This window comes from Lissotriton helveticus, chromosome 3_1, assembly GCF_964261635.1.
Source record: "Lissotriton helveticus chromosome 3_1, aLisHel1.1, whole genome shotgun sequence".
NCBI lineage: Eukaryota > Metazoa > Chordata > Amphibia > Caudata > Salamandridae > Lissotriton > Lissotriton helveticus.
In genome coordinates this window covers 7,150,473-7,169,139 of record NC_136061.1, presented here as the reverse complement: position 1 = coordinate 7,169,139, position 18,667 = coordinate 7,150,473, and the positions used below count along the sequence as shown (strand labels likewise).

At 48.1% G+C, this 18,667-nt stretch overlaps 1 protein-coding gene across 1 annotated transcript in view; it reads left to right on the top strand.

Annotated features, from left to right (window-relative positions):
• The window catches only part of LOC144824374 (fish-egg lectin-like), a 93,591-nt gene extending 78,162 nt beyond the window's left edge, over window positions 1-15,429 (top strand). Inside the window, exon 4 of the mRNA XM_078683486.1 lies at window positions 15,002-15,429. Within this exon, the coding sequence (XP_078539612.1) occupies window positions 15,002-15,146 (145 nt within the window). The 3' untranslated portion in view covers window positions 15,147-15,429. The remainder of the gene's footprint in view (window positions 1-15,001) is intronic.
• Window positions 15,430-18,667: the final 3,238 nt, after the last annotated feature.

Sequence of the window (18,667 nt, the reverse complement as noted above, 5' to 3'; positions counted from 1 at the left end):
AAACTACCAGCTAAATGGAAAATTCATCCTGTTTTTCATGTTTCCTTACTAATAGAGAAGTCACCAGATCTTCGAAAAAATGTGCCATCAAAACCAATCCAATTTGCGTCTGGATTAGATTATGAAGTCAAAGAAATTCTGGACTCCAAGAAGACTAAAGGACAACTGTATTATTTGGCGGATTGGAAAGGTTATGGACCTGAAAAACGGTCTTGGGAATGATGGTCAGATGTCCATGCCCCCAGATTAGTGAAGGCTTTCCACCAAAGATTTCCAACCAAACCAAGAATGGAAGGATCTCCTTTATTGGGGTGTTTTGTCAGAACTCCACATCAGACAATTAATGCAACATCTACCTTCAAATGTAATTCACATTGGGTTGGCAAGAAAAAATATCCTTTGGAAAATACTTGGAGAGATCTAAGTCATCGGCGGAATTCCAAGATTGCAGCCGATCAAGATAACAAGGTGACGGTCTAGTTGATATGCTCCTCCACAGGTATTGAGCTTAGGTGAAGCGCGTGATCACTAACTAATGCGCAATTCACAAAAGAAGTTTTCCAAGTCGGACAAACGTTTGCTGAGCTTCGAGATATTTTCCTCGTTCCTGTAGTTGTGCCATTTTTCAACATTTTCTTTCACCGCGTATTTAAAGATAGCGGGAGCGGAAAGGATTTCTTAGAATAAACCCAGCATTACCTGTCAAAGGAAAATTGCGCATCCTCTCAATTTCCTTCTTCAGTCTACCTTCTGGTAGTATCTTCAACAAGAGGCCTCCATCGGGAGCGGTTCCTGAGGAGAAGAAGATAAACAGAGATAAGATCATTAATGCTATGTTCAATCTAAAGGCAATATTAATTTGAACTCTAAAAATTCATCAAGAAGATTAAGAAAGAAAAGACAACCCAGGAAGAGTATTTACCTGAGAATAGCGACCTTTTGGACATCTAATAGAAAGTAAAGAAACGGACATAGTTATTCAAAATATACAGGTTAGGAATACAATTCATAGGTTAGGTAATATGTGGGTAATTAGAATAAATTAGTTTGCGCGCATCATTTAGTATAGGTTCATTAGGTATTTAGGATAATAGTCAGACATTCATAATTCAAGTAGATAGGAATTTAGGTTCATGAGGATATCATTTACAGATCCCTTAAAAGAAGAATGTCGGTTGATTAAAAGTCTATGAAGTAAAAACTAGATGGTAAGAGGTACATTTATAAGACCATTTAAAAAGACAATTAAATTGGAATACCGAAGTAATCTTTATCTTGTTAAAACAGCTGTCATCATACTAAGAAGTGAAAAAAGACAAGAGAGCAAATAATAAGAAAAGAGGAGAAGCAAGTTATCTGGAACATAAGGTATAATAGATAAGATATGGAGATAGAGTATAGAGTAGGTTAGGAAATGTGTTAATGTATGTTCTTTGATATCACTGAAGGCTTCTCCGAAGTTTATGTCTGCGGAACAGACTTAGCAAGAGAAGCAGAAATAACAGTACTAGAGCGGTCTCTTCTGTTGTTTCTTATTTTATCCACTCCCCCTTCCCCCATGGGGTACCTGAGGGTCATGTTTTTTAACGGACTCTGGGGCATCCTTCGGAGGGAGTTGGGACATTAGCGACTCTGCTCCTGTGCAAGTCTTGGCGGTAAGAGTTTCACTTCCGATCCCTGACACTGGGTCTTCAGCATTATGTATATCTTAACTCGACTAGTCCAGCCCTTGAGCATATATTTATATCACTGATCTAGGTATTCAGCACCATGTATGACATCAAATCATGGGTTATGTTATTCAGTCCAATCTATACCTTCAGAACACTGGTCCATCTCTTCAACTGGATGTATACCTTTACAATTACTTTTTGTTTAGTTCGTATAAAACCTATTTAAGATATACAAGTTTAGACAACATATGCTGTAGGATTGGTGCCAGACAGATTCTAAGCACCCATACCGAGTATGTTAGCCTGTATACCAGCTAGCTCACAGTGGAGGCAGACCCAGATGCGATCAAATTGACCGATGTCACGGCCTCTCTGGGTTTAGTCCCCTATCTCTTTGAACCAACGCACGAAAAAGGCCATACCTTGGATCAGGTTTTTTCGACATCCCCTATAGAGGTGACGGCTCTTCTACCGGTCCTCTGGACAGACCATCGGCTGATCAGTTTTCATGTATTGGGTACTAAGAAGCCTTCGAGCATGGCCCTCAGACAACATGGACTAGCATCGAGAGCGTACCATCTGGTGACCCCAGATATGCTGGCTCAGGCATCTCTTGATCATCCTTGCCCCCTCATCAGGGATTTGGACAAGGATCTGGAGTCTCTGCAGGCACGGCTTCTGGACAGGCTGAATGATCTAGCCCCTGCGATGGCCCCCCGATCAATATCTAAACGGGTCTCTGCCCCGTGGTTTACTGAAGCGCTGGTGGCCTCTCGGAGGCAGTGTAAGGTGGCCGAAAGGGCTTGGCGTGCTCAGTACGACTCTGCCGCCAGGCTCGCGTATAGAACTACGGTCAGAGCCTACCATCGGGATATCCTCCTAGAGAAGAAAGGCTATTTTGCTAGGAGGATTGAGGCTGCTTCTAATTCCTGCAAGAAGATTTTCACGATTGTCAGGGAATTCACGGCCCCGCGGTCGAATTCGATCCAGACCGCTCCCTCTGAGCTGTGGGTTTCTGATCTCGCCAACTTCTTCACTACAAAGATAAAGCTAATGCAGGACTCTTTTCCATTAGGGCAGGTTGTAATCACCACTGGCTCTGATGTCGAGTTAGTTCCATCGGTCCCTCCAGGGCCAGTCCTGTCAGACTTTCCACCTATTTCAGCTTCTTCGTCATTGACACTCATGGCCAATCTTAAGTCAGGCTTGCCGCTTGACCCATGCCCGGCCAAATTTCTGGCGACCATGGCGGCAGTGGTTAATCGGTTGGCAAATCCCCTCATGAATCTCTCCTTGTACCGGGGGGTGGTCCCTCTGGCCTGGAAGCAGGCAATGGTCATCCCCCTCCTTAAGAAGCCAGGTCTCGATCCCGGGGTTTTGGCCAATCATAGGCCCATCTCTCTCCTCCCTGCGCTCGCCAAAATCTTGGAGAAGCATGTGCACAGTGTGCTCTCTAACTTCCTGGAATTGTACGATCTGCTTCACCCCACGCAATCTGGGTTTCGCCCTAATCTTAGTACTGAGACAGCGTTGCCATCAAGGAGACACTGGATTCGGGCGGCAAAGCCATGCTGGTAATGCTTGACTTGTCGGCGGCCTTCGACACTGTCCCCACGAGGGTCTGCTCGTCAGACTCCATGAGATCGGTCTGAGGGGGACGGTGCATAGCTGGTTTAGATCGTTTCTAGCGGGCCGTCGACAAACGGTCTGAACATCCAGTTCGGCTGAGATGCCGCCTTTGGGAGTCGGAGTCCCGCAGGGCTCGGTACTGAGCCCGACTCTATTTAACATCTTTATGACCCCTCTGGCGGCATTGGCTGAATCTTTTGGGGCCCAGATCGTATCCTATGCTGACGATACCCAGCTCCTCTTTACCTGCGGGAAAGGAGAGGATTTTGATGGAGAGAAGAGTATCCGTGAGTGCCTTGGGGCTGTTTTAAAATGGTTCCAGCTGAACAGCCTCATGTGCAACTCAGATAAATCGGAGGTACTCTTCTTCGGTTGTCAATCTGATCCAGACTGGCAGGAATGGTGGCCTGCCGATATGTCTCCTCCAGATCGTTCGTCTCAGTTGGCTAAGAACCTAGGGATCAAGATAGACAATGGTATGACCTTAAGATCTCAGATCCTTGCCCTTACTGGCACCTGCTTTGCTCTCCTCAGGATGCTTCGGAAGTTTCTTCCTTTGCTTTCTGAGGATCACAGGAGGACGACGGTACAGGCCTTAATTGGTTCTGGATTGGACTATGCCAACGTCCTTTACCTTGGTCTGCCGGAGTACCTCTTGCAACGGCTGCAGGTGGTCCAGAATACGGCCGCGCAAGCCATATTTGGCCTTCACAGGCGAGCCAGAGCCTCCGGCCTTTTGCAGTCTCTCCACTGGCTGCCTATCCGGAAGCGGATAGTTTTTAAGACCTTGACCCTGGCCCATAAGGCTCTTCACGCATCTGGGGTTAAGTATTTGCAAAGGAGGCTTGCCTTTTACCATCCGGCACGATCTCTGAGATCAGAATCGTTGTTTCTTGCCTTGGTCCCTCGTGTGAAGAAGGCCCGTACTGGAGGACGTTCCTTTCGGCTGCGGGCCCCACAGCTGTGGAACACTTTGCCTCTGGTCCTACGTAGCACCCCGAACTTGCTGGCCTTCAGGAAGGGCCTGAAAACCTGGCTCTTTGCCCTTTAGACTCCCTTTTTTAACAGTTCCCGTTTGTGTCTCTGTGTTGTGTTTGTCCTTCTTAGGCTGTCAATAAAGCGCCGGGACACTCTTGTTGAGTAGCCATGCGATATAGAAGACAATAATAACATCACATAACATAACAGTGCCACTAGAAACTCCTCTTACCAAGGAGAGAATAGTTCTTGGCATCTATCGAACATGACAACCCTGATCTCTCAGGACTGTGGAAACAGTGCAATATTTTTCGCTCAGTCACTCGTGCTCACTTTGTCTCAGAGAGTTACACAGAATAAATGGTATAGATGTTTTTGAAAAAGCCTTTATTGATCAGGTGTTATTCTAGTGTAAAATAGGTGTGCTGAAATAACCATAAGACAATAACAGATATAAATGATTAGAAGCACTAGGAAAGTAAAAGGATGGTAGACTTTTACCATTATGCTAAAATCATAAATATAGGCAGGTATATATAATACATGACAACAAAATGCGTACTCCTACGATGCAACCCTAACTAGATGTACCTCGGTGTACCTAGCATATGTGTAGGTGTTCAGCAAGAATCCCTCTAGGATAAAGTCAACCCCATTACCTGAAGTGAGAGACTGTGTGACCCCGTCTTGGTCTCAAGCTGGATACCCCGCAAGGGATGTCAGACAACTGCGAGCTGGAGTGTCTGCCTTCATGAACGTCAGCATATCGTGTCAGTATGTCGCATGGAACTCCTGATCTCCTTTATTTCAGTGAGATGCAATGTATATATACCAACAGGTCTCCTCAGCAGATCTACCGTCCTGTGCCAGTGTCGGATGTAGGATGAAGTCACGAATGAACTTTATACATAGTTATTACGCAGGAGATAGTAGTCCTGCTGAGTTTCCAAGAATCCTCATGCATAATATATGAGGCTTTTACTAAGGAAAACCCAGCGTCCTGCGTGCAGTGCAGACCCGGGTCTGGTGGCTCAGTTGACTAATGCGTCTACTGCAGGGGCCTGTGTTCGATCTCATGGTCACAGGTTCAAATCCAGGCGAGTCCACTCAGCCTTTTATCCATCTGAGGTCGATAAAATGAGTACCATTGAGCTGGGTAACAGCAAACATCTGTTATTCAGCGCCAAGATACCTGTAGTGATGAACGTGTACTTTACAAATACACATGTTATGATATGTTATCTAGGTAAAAAGTCAGTCACCAAGAACCATTATACATGTAGTGTAGGGGAGAATGTACGTGAAAGGAAAGGTTGTTACCTGAGCCTATATTAGGCCATCTACATAGAATATAACAAGATTGTCAGCAGAATGTATACATTCACATTTCTGTGACATCACTTAAACATGATTTATACCTTCACATCACTGGGAGAGCCCTTCAACAGGACGTATACCTTCACATCACTGAGACAGACCTTCAACACAATGTATAATTTCACACTATTAGTCCAGCCCTGCAATCGGAGGTATACCTATATCTCAGTGGTCTAGCTTGTCAGCACAATGTATAACTTCAACTCAGTGGGACAGCTCTTCAACACGATGTATACCTTCACATTATTGGTCCAACCCCTCCACATGGGTTGTAGCTTTACATCAGTGGTCCAGCCTGCCCACATGATATATACATTTACATCACTGGTCCAGCCCTTCAGAACTATTTATACATTTACATCACTGGTCTAGCCCTGCAACAGAATGCATACCTCACATCACTACTGCAGCCCCTCCACATGATGTATACCTTCAAATCAGTGGCCCAGACCCTCAGCACTGTCAATACATTCACATTCACATCACTGGTCCTGCAAAAGAATGCATAACTTCACATCACTAGTCTAGCTTCTCCACATGGTGCATACCTTCACATCACTAGTAGAGCCCCTCCACATAGAGTAGCCCACTAACTCTGGGCGGAGAACTCCGCGCCGCTCGCGAACTTTGAATAATTTTTGGCACTCCGTGTTAAGTTGAGCTTGCAGAGGTCCGAAAAATTATGCTCCACATAGCAGAGCAGAGTTTTTTTCCTTGCCTGCGTTCCCCAACATCAAGTTGTAAATGTAAATGTAAATTACACGAACCTCCTGAGGCGGAATCCGGGAGCGCGACTTGGTTCTTTTTAAAATTTGTTTATCACTTGTATAACTTGTACTTTTAACAACTCACCACTTGCCTCGAGTTCCCCGCACAGCCTACTTCACGCTGCCGCGGCTCAAATTCACAAAATCACCTCTTGGCGCCATTCCGGCGAGCACCGAGGCCACGCCCCCCGCCGCCGCACATAAAAAGACGCTGATTACAAGCGCCAGACCAGATTACCCGAACCTCCTGAGGCGGAAGCCGGGAGCGCGACTTGGTTCTTTTTAAAATTTGTTTATCACTTGTATAACTTGTACTTTTAACAACTCACCACTTGCCTCGAGTTCCCCGCACAGCAGACTTCACGCTGCCGCGGCTCGAATTCACAAAACCACCTCCTGACGCCATTTCGGCGAGCACCGAGGCCACGCCTCTTCTCAGTGGCCACGCCCCCCGCCGCCGCATATAAAAAGACGCTGATTACAAGCTCCAGACCAGATTACACAAACCTCCTGAGGCGGAAGCCGGGAGCGCGACTTGGTTCTTTTTGAAATTTGTTTATCCCTTGTATAACTTGTACTTTTAACAACTCAACACTTGCCTCGAGTTCCCCCCGCACAGCCGACTTCAGGCTGCCGCGGCTCGAATTCACAAAACCACCTCTTGACGCTATTCCGGCGAGCACCGAGGCCATGCCCCTTCTGAGAGGCCACGCACCCCGCCGCCGCATATAAAAAGACGCTGATTACAAGCGCCAGACCAGATTACACGAACCTCCTGAGGCGGAAGCCAGGAACGCGACTTGGTTCTTTTTAAAATGTGTTTATCACTTGTATAACTTGTACTTTTAACAACTCAACACTTGCCTCGAGTTCCCCGCACAGCCGACTTCACGCTGCCGCGGCTCGAATTCACAAAACCACCTCTTGACGCCATTCCGGCGACCACCGAGGCCATGCCCCTTCTCAGAGGCCACGCCCCCCGCCGCCGCACATAAAAAGACGCTGATTACAAGCGCCAGACCAGATTACACGAACCTCCTGAGGCGGAAGCCGGGAGCGCGACTTGGTTATTTTTAAAATGTGTTCATCACTTGTATAACTTGTACTTTTAACAACTCACCACTTGCCTCGAGTTCCCCGCACAGCCGGCTTCACGCTGCCGTGGCTCGAATTCACAAAACCACCTCTTGACGCCATTCCGGCGAGCACCGAGGCCACGCCCCTTCTCAGAGGCCACGCCCCCCGCCGCCGCATATAAAAAGACGCTGATTACAAGCGCCAGACCAGATTACACGAACCTCCTGAGGCGGAAGCCGGGAGCGCGACTTGGTTCTTTTTAAAATGTGTTTATCACTTGTATAACTTGTACTTTTAACAACTCAACACTTGCCTCGAGTTCCCCGCACAGCCGACTTCACGCTGCCGCGGCTTGAATTCACAAAACCACCTCTTGACGCCATTCCGGCGAGCACCAAGGCCACGCCCCTTCTCAGAGGCCACGCCCCCCGCCGCCGCATATAACAAGACGCTGATTACAAGCGCAAGACCAGTTTACACGAACATCCTGAGGCGGAAGCTGGGAGCGCGACTTGGTTCTTTTTAAAATTTGTTTATCACTTGTATAACTTGTACTTTTAACAACTCACCACTTGCCTCGAGTTCCCCGCACAGCCGACTTCACGCTGCCGCGGCTCGAATTAACAAAACCACCTCTTGACGCCATTCCGGCGAGCACCGAGGCCACGCCCCTTCTCATAGGCCACGCCCCCACCACCGCATTACCCCCTATAAATCATGTGCCTCTTTCGGACGCGCAGCGGACGAGCACAGCGGGCGCGACGATTGCGCGCCGAAGGCACGCCTATGGCAAGCCCGTCTGTGCCCATCCGCGACCAGCCGGGCCAAGGGCCCCCCCACCATGCCCTGGCGATACAATACTCCTCTGCACAACTACATAAACTCCAAGGCCCATGGCCTGTAAATGCCACTGTGGCTGAGCACATTGACAGACTGGGATTGACGGTCTTAAGCCCCTCTCCCTCTTTCCCTCTCTCGCCCTGCTCCTCCCCTCCCCCCCTCAGCCCTTCTGCCGATCCCCTTCCTGCCCCCGAGCCTACTACCCTCTCCATCTACTATCTCAACACTCGCTCAGCAGTCAAGCACTGCCAAGAACTTTTTGTCCTACTGGACTTGCAGAAACCAGATCTCTTATTTCTTACAGAGACATGGTTTTGTGACAGCTCCCTCCCTTCCCTGTTAGCTGCTCTCCCCGCCACATATTACGTACTGCGCACAGACTGACCCTCCGGCAAATCGGGCGGTGGTGTCGCCCTGATCGCCCGCAGAGATTTCCCCTTTCAGCCTCTAACTTTTCCCTCTATTGGCTCATCTGACTTCTTAGTCGTCCGCTCCTTATCCCTTAAAGTTCCTCTTACCTGCTTGCTCATATATCGTCCCCCCCAACCCTCCCAACTCTTTCTTGCCGGGTCTCAAGGCCATCTTAGCGGTCAACAACTCCTCCATTGTGGTATTAGGGGATTTCAACTTTTGGCCCTCTGACCGTGCAGAATGCTCCACTTCCAAAGAATTCTCAGACACCCTTCGTTCCCTTAACTTTAACTCTCACGTCCACTCCCCTACCCACATTCAGGGCGACATCCTCGATCAGATCTGGTCCCTCAACTGTCCTATAGTCTCCTTGTCCATCTCCCCCTGTCCCAGGTCCGACCACTCCCTTATCTCTTTTTCCCTACACCTTAGCCCAGCCACCAAGCCTCCTCTTCCCAAAAACATATGGGCACGCTCTTGGGGTCGGATGGATGCGGCCTCACTGTCCGCCACACCCTCTTCCTCCAGCCCAGGATTACTCGGTCTGTCAATTTCAGCACAAGCCGACTCCATCAATTCCTGGCTTCTGTCAGGTTGCGACTCGGTCGCACCCTCTCAGGCGAGTGTCCGCCAGACGGGCGAACGAAGCCAACTGCTGGTTCACCGGGGAATTGAAGGCCCTAAAACTTACAGCCCGCCACGCTGAGCGAGCCTGGAGACGACACTATTGCCCCAACCTTAAAGCTCAGTACACAACCCTCTTGTCCCAATATAAAAAAGCTATTCTGACCACTAAAACGGCCTACTTCTCCTCAAAAATTTTGGCTGCAGAGAACCAGCCCAGGGAAATCTTCTCTATTGTTCACAATCTCGCTTACTCTGACAGAACTACCCTCAATTCCTCCCCTTCTCAGGCTCTTTGCGACTCCCTGAATACCTACTTTCTGGACAAAATTTCTAAAATCATAGCTAATATCCCCCCTCCCTCCCCTGCCTTTCTTGACCCCCGGTGCCCACCAGCCGAGACACGCCTTGACTCGTTCCCCCTTTTGACGGAAGAGACCTTCCTCTCCCTTCTTCCCTTGGTCAAATCAGGGTCTCCTCTAGACCCTTGTCCTGCTCATATTCTTAGGCACATCTACGCGACCTGTGTGCAACCCCCTCTTACCTTTCTTAACAGCTCTCTGTCTCAGGGCATCGTTACTCCATATCTAAAAACAGCTATCATCGTCCCCATCCTCAAAAAACCTGGTGCTGGCCCCTCCGTTCTGGTCAACTATCGCCCCCATCACTCTATTACCCTTCTTAAGGAAAGTACTGGAGCGACATGTGACCAGAACGCTCACCTCCTACGTGGAGGAAAATGGAGTATTAGCCCCCCGTCAGGCCGGCTTTCGCCCCGCTCACTCCACGGAGGCGGTGGTGTTATCGGTCCTTGACAACCTTAGAGAAGGCATGGACACCAACCTTCCCCAGGCCCTTGTCCTCCTCGACCTCTACGCCACCTTTGACACGGTTGATCATTCCATCTTACTCTCCCGTGTCAGGGCGGCCGGGGTCGGGGGATCGGCCCTGGTCTGGCTGTCCTCCTTCCTCAGGGACCGCACCCAAGCGGTGCGCCTGGGTGACTTCTCGGCGGACCCGCGGAAGGTACAATGCGGGGTTCCTCAGGGCTCCTCCCTTTCCCCACTTCTGTTCAATCTGTACATAGCCCCCCTGATCTTCGCTCTTCAGCAAATGGAGGTCTCCGTATACAACTATGCGGACGACCTCCAGCTTATTTTTTCCCTGTCACCATCCCCTGACGCCATGACAAACTTCCAATCCACTATGATCTTCATCCGGGACTGGATGAACTAGAACCACCTGAGAATAAATCCTGACAAAACCAAACTGGTCTTGGCAGGTGGTTGTTCCAGTCCCTGGACCCCCCTCTTTTGGCCTCCCTCCCTAGGTCCCCCTCCCTCTCCATCTTCCTCTGTCAAAACGCTTGGGATCAAGCTAAACGATCAACTTACACTGCACTCCTAGGTGAGCTCAGCGGTGTCCTCTTCTTTTCTTTCACTTCGTACTATCCGTAAGGTCTCCCGCTTCTTTTCTTTCACTGCCCTAAAACTCCTCGTTCTGGCTATCGTCATCTCCCGTTTAGACTATGGCAACGCTTTATACTGCGGCATGCCCGCATACAATATACGGCGATTACAGCTGGTCCAAAACCAGGCCGCCCGCCTAGTCTACAACTTGGCCAAATTCCATCACGTCACCCCGCTCCTAAAATCCCTGCACTGGCTCCCCATTCGAGAACGATCCCAGTTCAAGATGGGCTGTATCACCTTTCAGGCTCGGCTCGGCTCTGCCCCTGCCTTTATCTCCTCAGAAATTAAAGCCTATGCCCCCGCCCGGGAACTGCGCTCGTCTTCCCAACATCTGCTGACAGTTCCCCGCTTTAGGCGCAAAAAGTGGGGGGCTCAAAATTCTCCACACTCGCCCCTACCTTCTGGAACTCTCTACCGGCCCACCTCAGATCTTCTACTCAATACTCTCATTTCCGAAAGGCGCTAAAAACCTTTCTCTTTCTACAAGCCTTCCCACTATACATCCTCCTTACTCCCCCCGATCTTCTTGCTCTCTGAGATTCAGTAAACCATAGCGCCATGACACCGCAAGGTGAACGCGCGCTTTACAAATGATTTAAACTCAAAACTCAAACTCAAATGTATTTGAGCTTGTAAAGCGCACTACTATCCGTCTATAGGTCTCCTGGCGCTGTATAACTCTGGGGAACCCATCCTGGCTTTCCCTGTGAGATGGTCCCTGCTAGGAGTCCCTAAGGTGGAGCCAGGCATCCCCGGAATTGATGGGGCCGTTGTGGAGATTAGGCAAGCTAATGCCCAGAGTTGCCGAGTGGAACCCCTGATTAGAGTAAGAACTGAAGCGAGAATTATCGAGTCTGCTGACCCAGGTCCACGACGAGCGTGGCGAGGGTGAGCAAAAAAATCAAGCTCCGGGCGAGATTTTTCATAGTTCGAAATCATTAACAGCAACTTGGTGAGCATGTGCATCTAAAATCAACCCCCGGCGAGATTTCTCAACGCGGGCAGTCTGATTTCTGATTGCGAGTGGTCATGTAAGCTTGTGACCCTCCTGTTGAGAAACTTCCTGTTCCCATTGAGAAAGCTGCTGCTCGAGGAAACATGCCCTTGAGTGGCAGAAAGGAAGCAGTGCCCGCTTCCGGTGTCTATGATGCCGTTCGCGATGATTGCACTGTGCGGACCAGCACCTGGCACTGAAAATCACTGCGAATGGCATTCATCTTAAGAAACTGATTCACTTGCAGAGGTCCGTGCGGCAAAGTTTTTTTGCACAAGTGAGGAAAATCCACCTCCCGGCAAGATTTTTTCCTCATTTGCATTAGTTAATATCAAGTTGGCAAGCACGAGCGGGGAAAATCAATCTCCTGGTGAGATTTCTCAGTGCAGGCAATCCGATTTCTCTTTGCGAGTGGTCACGTATGCTCTGACACTTGCGTTGAAAAACTGCCCGTTCTCATTGAGAAAGCTGCTGCTCGAGTAAAAATGTACTCAAGCGGCAGAAAGGAAGCAGCACCCGCTTGTGCTGTGCATGATACAGTTTCCGATGGCTGGACAGTGTGGACAAGCACCTGGCACTGAAAATCACTGCGAACAGAATTTAGCTAAAATAACTCCACCACTTGCAGAGCTCCACATAGCGCAGCAGAGTTTTTTTGCACTTCGCAGAGTCCCGCTTAGCGGAACTCAGTAATATGTGCCCAACCTTAATTACCACCCTGTTTGATATGCCTCCATATACACACTGTTTTAACACCATGGAGGAATTATACCTGCAGTTTACTAATTTGGTGCTCTTAATCACTTTCATCTGCTTCTGTCGACAGATTATCGCAGCATGTGTATTTTATACAAGAATAACACTGGTTCAATAAAAATATTAAAAACATCCCATTGTGTATTCAGTATATTTCTCTGAGAACAAGAGTGCAAAAGTGACTGAGCAAAAGTGTTTTCTAAATCTTTTTCCACAATCCCTGAGGGGTCAGGGTTGTCATGTTAAGTGCTTGCAGATATTCCACATCCCATAGAGGTTTGATATGGAAATACTACTAGATTCCGGTGTACTCCTACCACACTGGAGTCACTGGGATTTATTGCAGTGCAGGTGATGGGGACCTACTTTGTGAAGTCACCTATGGCTTTGTAAGTGACACTCCACGTGATGCTGTGTGTTGTTATGTTGGTGATATTTGAGAAAATGCACATTCAACAAAAGGTTTCTTGGCACCAGCCAAAAAGAGGTTGAGGTTACAATTGCACAGACTGCCAGCGTGGTACTGATAATCACCAAAGTGTGAGATTGTGTGAGACTGGCAATAACTTGCGAGTCTCACTTGGGTTCACATGCAAAGGCTTACGGAAAGAGCCAGGCTTCTAAGGATCTTCCGAAAGGCAGCGAATGAATGGTGTGCAGACCGAAATGGTCCTTCCTTCTAATATAGATGTGACAATTCTTGGATAGACAAGAGGAGTGTAGAAGAGGCCCTTAGCGTGTGAGATGGAGAGTATCATATAATGCTCTTGGAAATAAATGAAGGACCAAGGCTATCTAGAGCCTTGAAGACAGAGTACCTTAAATTGCACCCTAAATCCAACAGCTAGCTAATAGTGATGTTTAAGTGAATGGGTGGCATGGATTGTTTTGGGGTGTTCTGTGCAAGGCGTGCAGCTCCATTCTTGAGAACCTGTAGCCTAGGTACCACTGTAGCGGGGAGACGCGGGTGCAGTGACTTGGTATAATAGAGTTTTCAGATAATGCAGGCTACAGTACCATATTAAGCACCTCAAGCCTTTAGTAAGGTGCTGATATCCTAATATGTCTCAATAGACATATGCAGCCCAAAGCCATGAGGTTTTATTGCCTGTGCCACTGTCTTTCTAAGTGGAGTAGATTGATTTTGTGAGTGTAAGTTCATCATTAAACCCAGGTGCCGATTACGCCTTTTTCTATCTCATTCCTTAGTCGAAGGCACCAGTTGCACAAGTGCATCACTATGCAAATATGAAGCTGCAAGTTGTAGCCTAATTAAGGAATGATCATATCTTGTACAGGAAAAAGACCCTGTCCCTTTAATATTACACTTCCATATTGTATCCAAAATATAACCTGAGTCACGACTAGGAGTATGGATCCGTTTGGTGAAATGTCGGGACAAGAATACCTCCAGAAATTCAATATCCTCGACTCCCACCTTAAGAATTTCTGCCTGGTAATTAAAATCCTCAATTAAGATCAGGTGAGTGTGGCTAAGTTAGAGAGACTAGAGAAGTTCAATGCCAGGGCACCCCAAAAGCATTTCCAGTGATCAGTCATGGACCTTGCTGTAAAATAGGTGGAGTCTTTGCCAATGTCTGCTACTGTGTCCCACGTGATGTCATCAGTGATGCAGCTTATGAGCTCATTAATGGTGTTCTGGTCAGGGTCCTTTGTTATGCTGGTAGACCTTGCATTGTGCTGCACATTGCCTGTGCATTGACCTGACCTGTTGGGCTTCAACAGAATTGCTCGGCTTCATTTCACCAGGAGGTCTTGCTAATAATTCCACAATTGTTTGAAGTGTTATATAGATAAACCTTGCTTTTCACCCTAAAAGACTGCAGTGCACATTGTGGATGTCTGTCAGTCTTGCCATGTACCTGCCATGTGTCCATGTGTACCCACTCTGGCACTCGGATGTTTGTTGATAAAGTGGACTCTTTGGTGTCTATACATTGATTCCCATACTGAAAGGATACACATTGCAGTAATGTCTGACCCCACAGATCTCTGCAACGTTTTCACCATGACCTCAGACAGCAGAGCACGCCACAACCCAATGGATTGTAACAATGGGTTACACATCCACCATGGGCACAAGAACACCCACTCAGCATCACTTTCATTTTCTGAGAATTGTTAATTTGGTGGGTAATACTGCTTTAAACTCTTTGCATAGAACATTGAGTAGAATGTTTTTTCATCAGTCCTTGCTGAGTCTGGGGCTCTAGTATACAGTATCCTTCCGCCAGTATGTGGATGTCAAATGTCTGTAGCCAGGGTGGAGAAGCCTCTTGTGGGGTGGATGAGGGCTTGCAGAGTCCTAAAGGTGCATCTACTGTAAATGTTGATTCTGTGCCAGCAGATCTCTACAATAAGCATCTTCTGACGTGTTCTTAGGACTGGAATAAGCGATGATAACCCCATTGGAACAGACTGGGAACAGCTGGACTTCAAATCATTCAAGATCAAACACGTGTCAGAAGATATGGACCGGCTCTGGCTGGTCCTCTTTGATCAGAAGACCTACATATGCGCTCTCTAAATCGAAAGCGAGTGAAGAGGTCCCAGCGTCTGCATCCACCATCAGCAAGATTCACACTGCCCTTGACATGTCCTCCTCTCTCTTGCGCCAGGGCATGTGTCTCTCTCATGGATCCCCTTTACTGATGCCTCTCTCTCTCTCCCCTCCAACCTCCATCTTTTTTTCACATTTTTACCTGCATGTTCTTGACACAATGAATTTCCTTTCTACAATCCCACTCACACCATCTGTTGTTGTGTCAGTGAACTCTGCAATAAAAATCTCAAACATTTAAAAAATACAAGTCAGCATTAAAGTTTATTGCAGAAGGACTCCTTACCAATGAACCTATGTGTCTCAAGATCTTCCACATTTGATGGTTGTTCTTTGATCTGACTTCCACTGTGCATGTGGGTAGAAGCAGTTTACAAGCTCTCCAGCGGCTCTTTGCTTGACCAGAGAATCCATTGAAGGTGGGTGGAGTGTCCTGAGCCCTTTATACAGACCAGAGAATCCATTGAAGGTGGGTGGAGTGTCCTGAGCCCTTTATACAGACCAGAGAATCCATTGGAGGTGGGTGGAGTGTCCTGAGCCCTTTATACAGACCAGAGAATCCATTGGAGGTGGGTGGAGTGTCCTTAGCCCTTTATAAAGACCAGAGAATCTATTGAAGGTGGGTGGAGTGTCGTGAGCTCTTTATACAGACCAGAGAATCCAATGGAGGTGGGTGGAGTGTCTTGAGCTCTTTATACAGACCAGAGTACCCATTGGAGGTGGGAGGAGTGTCCAGAGCTCTTTATACAGACCAGCGAATCCATTGGAGGTGGGTGGAGTGCTGTGAGCCCTTTATACACACACCAGAGAATCCGTTGAGGGTGGGTGGAGTATGCTTAGCCCTTTACATAGACCAGAGAATCCATTGAAGGTGGGTGGATTGTCCTGAGTCCTTTATACAGACCAGCGAATCCATTGGAGGTGGGTGGAGTGTTGTGAGTCCTATATACATACAAGAGAATCCATTGGAGGTGGGTGGAGTGTCCTGAGCCCTTCATACAGACCAGAGAATCCATTGGAGGTGGGTGGAGTGTTGTGAGTCCTTTATACAGACCACAGAATCCATTGGAGGTGGGTGGAGTGTCCTGAGCCCTTTATACAGACCAGAGAATACATTGAAGGTGGGTGGAGTGTTGTGAGCCTTTATACAGATCAGAGAATCCATTGAAGGTGGGTGGAGTGTTGTGAGTCCTTTATACAGACCATATAATCCATTGGAGGTGGGAGGAGTGTCCTCAACTCTTTATACAGACCAGAGAATCCATTGAAGGTGAGTGGAGTGTCCTGAGCCCTTTATACAGACCAGAGAATCCATTGTAGGTAGGTCAAGTGTTGTGAATCCTTTATACAGACCACAGAATACATTGGAGGTGGGTGGAGTGTCCTGAGCCCATTATACAGACCAGAGAATACATTGAATGCGGGTGGAGTGTCCTGAGCCCTTTATACAGACCAGAGAATCCATTGAAGGCGGGTGGAGTGTTGTGAGCCTTTATACGGACCAGAGAATCCATTGAAGGTGGGTGGAATGTTGTGAGTCCTTTATGCAGACCATAGAATCCATTGGAGGTGGGTGGATTGTCCTGGGCCCTTTATACAGACCAGTGAATCCATTGAAGGTGGCTGGAGTGTCCTGAGCCCTTTATACAGACCAGAAAATCCATTGGAGGTGGGCGTAATGTTGCGAGCCCTTTATACAGACCAGGGAATCCACTGGAGGTGGGTGGAGTGTCCTGAGCCCTTCATACAGACCAGATAATCCATTGGAGGTGGGTGGAGTGTCCTGAGCCCTTCATACAGACCAGATAATCCATTGGAGGTGGGTGGAGTGTTGTGAGTCCTTTATACAGACCACAGAATCCATTGGAGGTGGATGGAGTGTCCTGATCCCTTCATACAGACCAGAGAATCCATTCTAGGTGGGTGAAGTGTTGTGAATCCTTTATACATACCATAGAATCCATTGAAGATGGGTGGAGTGTCCTGAGCCCATTATACAGACCAGAGAATCCATTGAAGGTGGGTGGAGTGTTGTGAGCCTTTATACGGACCAGAGAATCCATTGAAGGTGGGTGGAATGTCGTGAGTCCTTTATGCAGACCATAGCATCCATTGGAGGTGGGTGGAGTGTCCTGAGCTCTTTATACAGACCAGAGAATCCATTGAAGGTGGGTGGAGTGTTGTGAGCCTTTATAAAGACCAGAGAATCCATTGAAGGTGGGTGTAGTGTTCGGAGTCCTTTATACAGACCATATAATCCATTGGAGGTGGGTGGAGTGTCCTGAGCCCTTTATACAGACCAGAGAATCCATTGGAGGTGGGCGGAATGTTGTGAACCATTTATACAGACCAGAAAATCCATTGGAGGTGGGTGGAGTGTTGTGAATCCTTTATACAGACCACAAAATCCATTGGAGGTGGGTGGAGGGTCCTGAGCCCTTTATACAGACCAGAGAATACATTGAATGTGGGTGGAGTGTTCTGAGCCCTTTATATAGACCAAAGAATCCATTGAAGGTGGGTGGAGTGTTGTGAGCCTTTATACAGACCAGAGAATTCATTGAAGGTGAGTGGAGTGTTTTAAGTCATTTATACAGACCATATAATCCATTGGAGGTCGGTGGAGTGTCCTGTGCCCTTTATACAGACCAGAGAGTCCATTGGAGGTGGGCGGAATGTTGTGAACCATTTATACAGACCAGAAAATCCATTGGAGGTGGGTGGAGTGTTGTGAGTCCTTTATACAGGCCACAGAATCCATTGGAGGTGGGTGGAGTGTTCTGAGCCCTTTATACAGACCAGAGAATCCATTGGAGGTGGGTGGAGTGTTCTGAGCCCTTTATACAGACCAGAGAATCCATTGAAGGTGGGTGGAGTGTCCTGAGCCCTTTATACAGAACTACATGAGTAGATAGTGAATGCTCGAAACTTTGTCCAGAAATGGTTAAGCCGGTCCTGGTGACCCATGGAAAGGTAGTCAAGCATCCTAAAATCTTTTCAATGTAATCTTTACTGGAGGAAACATAGCTGTCAACTATGATGCAGACTTGATAACTTTAGTGATGTGGGAAGGAGGCAGTGGCATAACAAAAGTCCCCGCAGCCCCTGCGGTGCGGGGGCCCCCTGAGCACTAGGTGGGCCCATAGAGGTGCCCTGAGAGCTCCAGACTGTGTCCGGGGCGAGGGGGGCCCTGCATGCAATTTGCAGGAGGGCCCCCTTGAGTTGTGGGGCCACTGGGAGGAGGCTACTGCTTTTCTGCAAAACAGCATCCCAAATATTAATTGGAGCCATTTTACTTCGTTTGCGGAGGCCGAGGATTGAACCTGTTAATGAATAACCTCACAGGGCATGAATCCGCGGGCACAAAGAAGTGCCAACCAAAGGGGAGGCTAGAATTGTAAGCATGGTCAAGACTGGACTGGCCATTGTGCCACGCTGGCATTCCCCTGGTATGATCCATGCCCAGGGCTGCTATAGGATCAGGATGG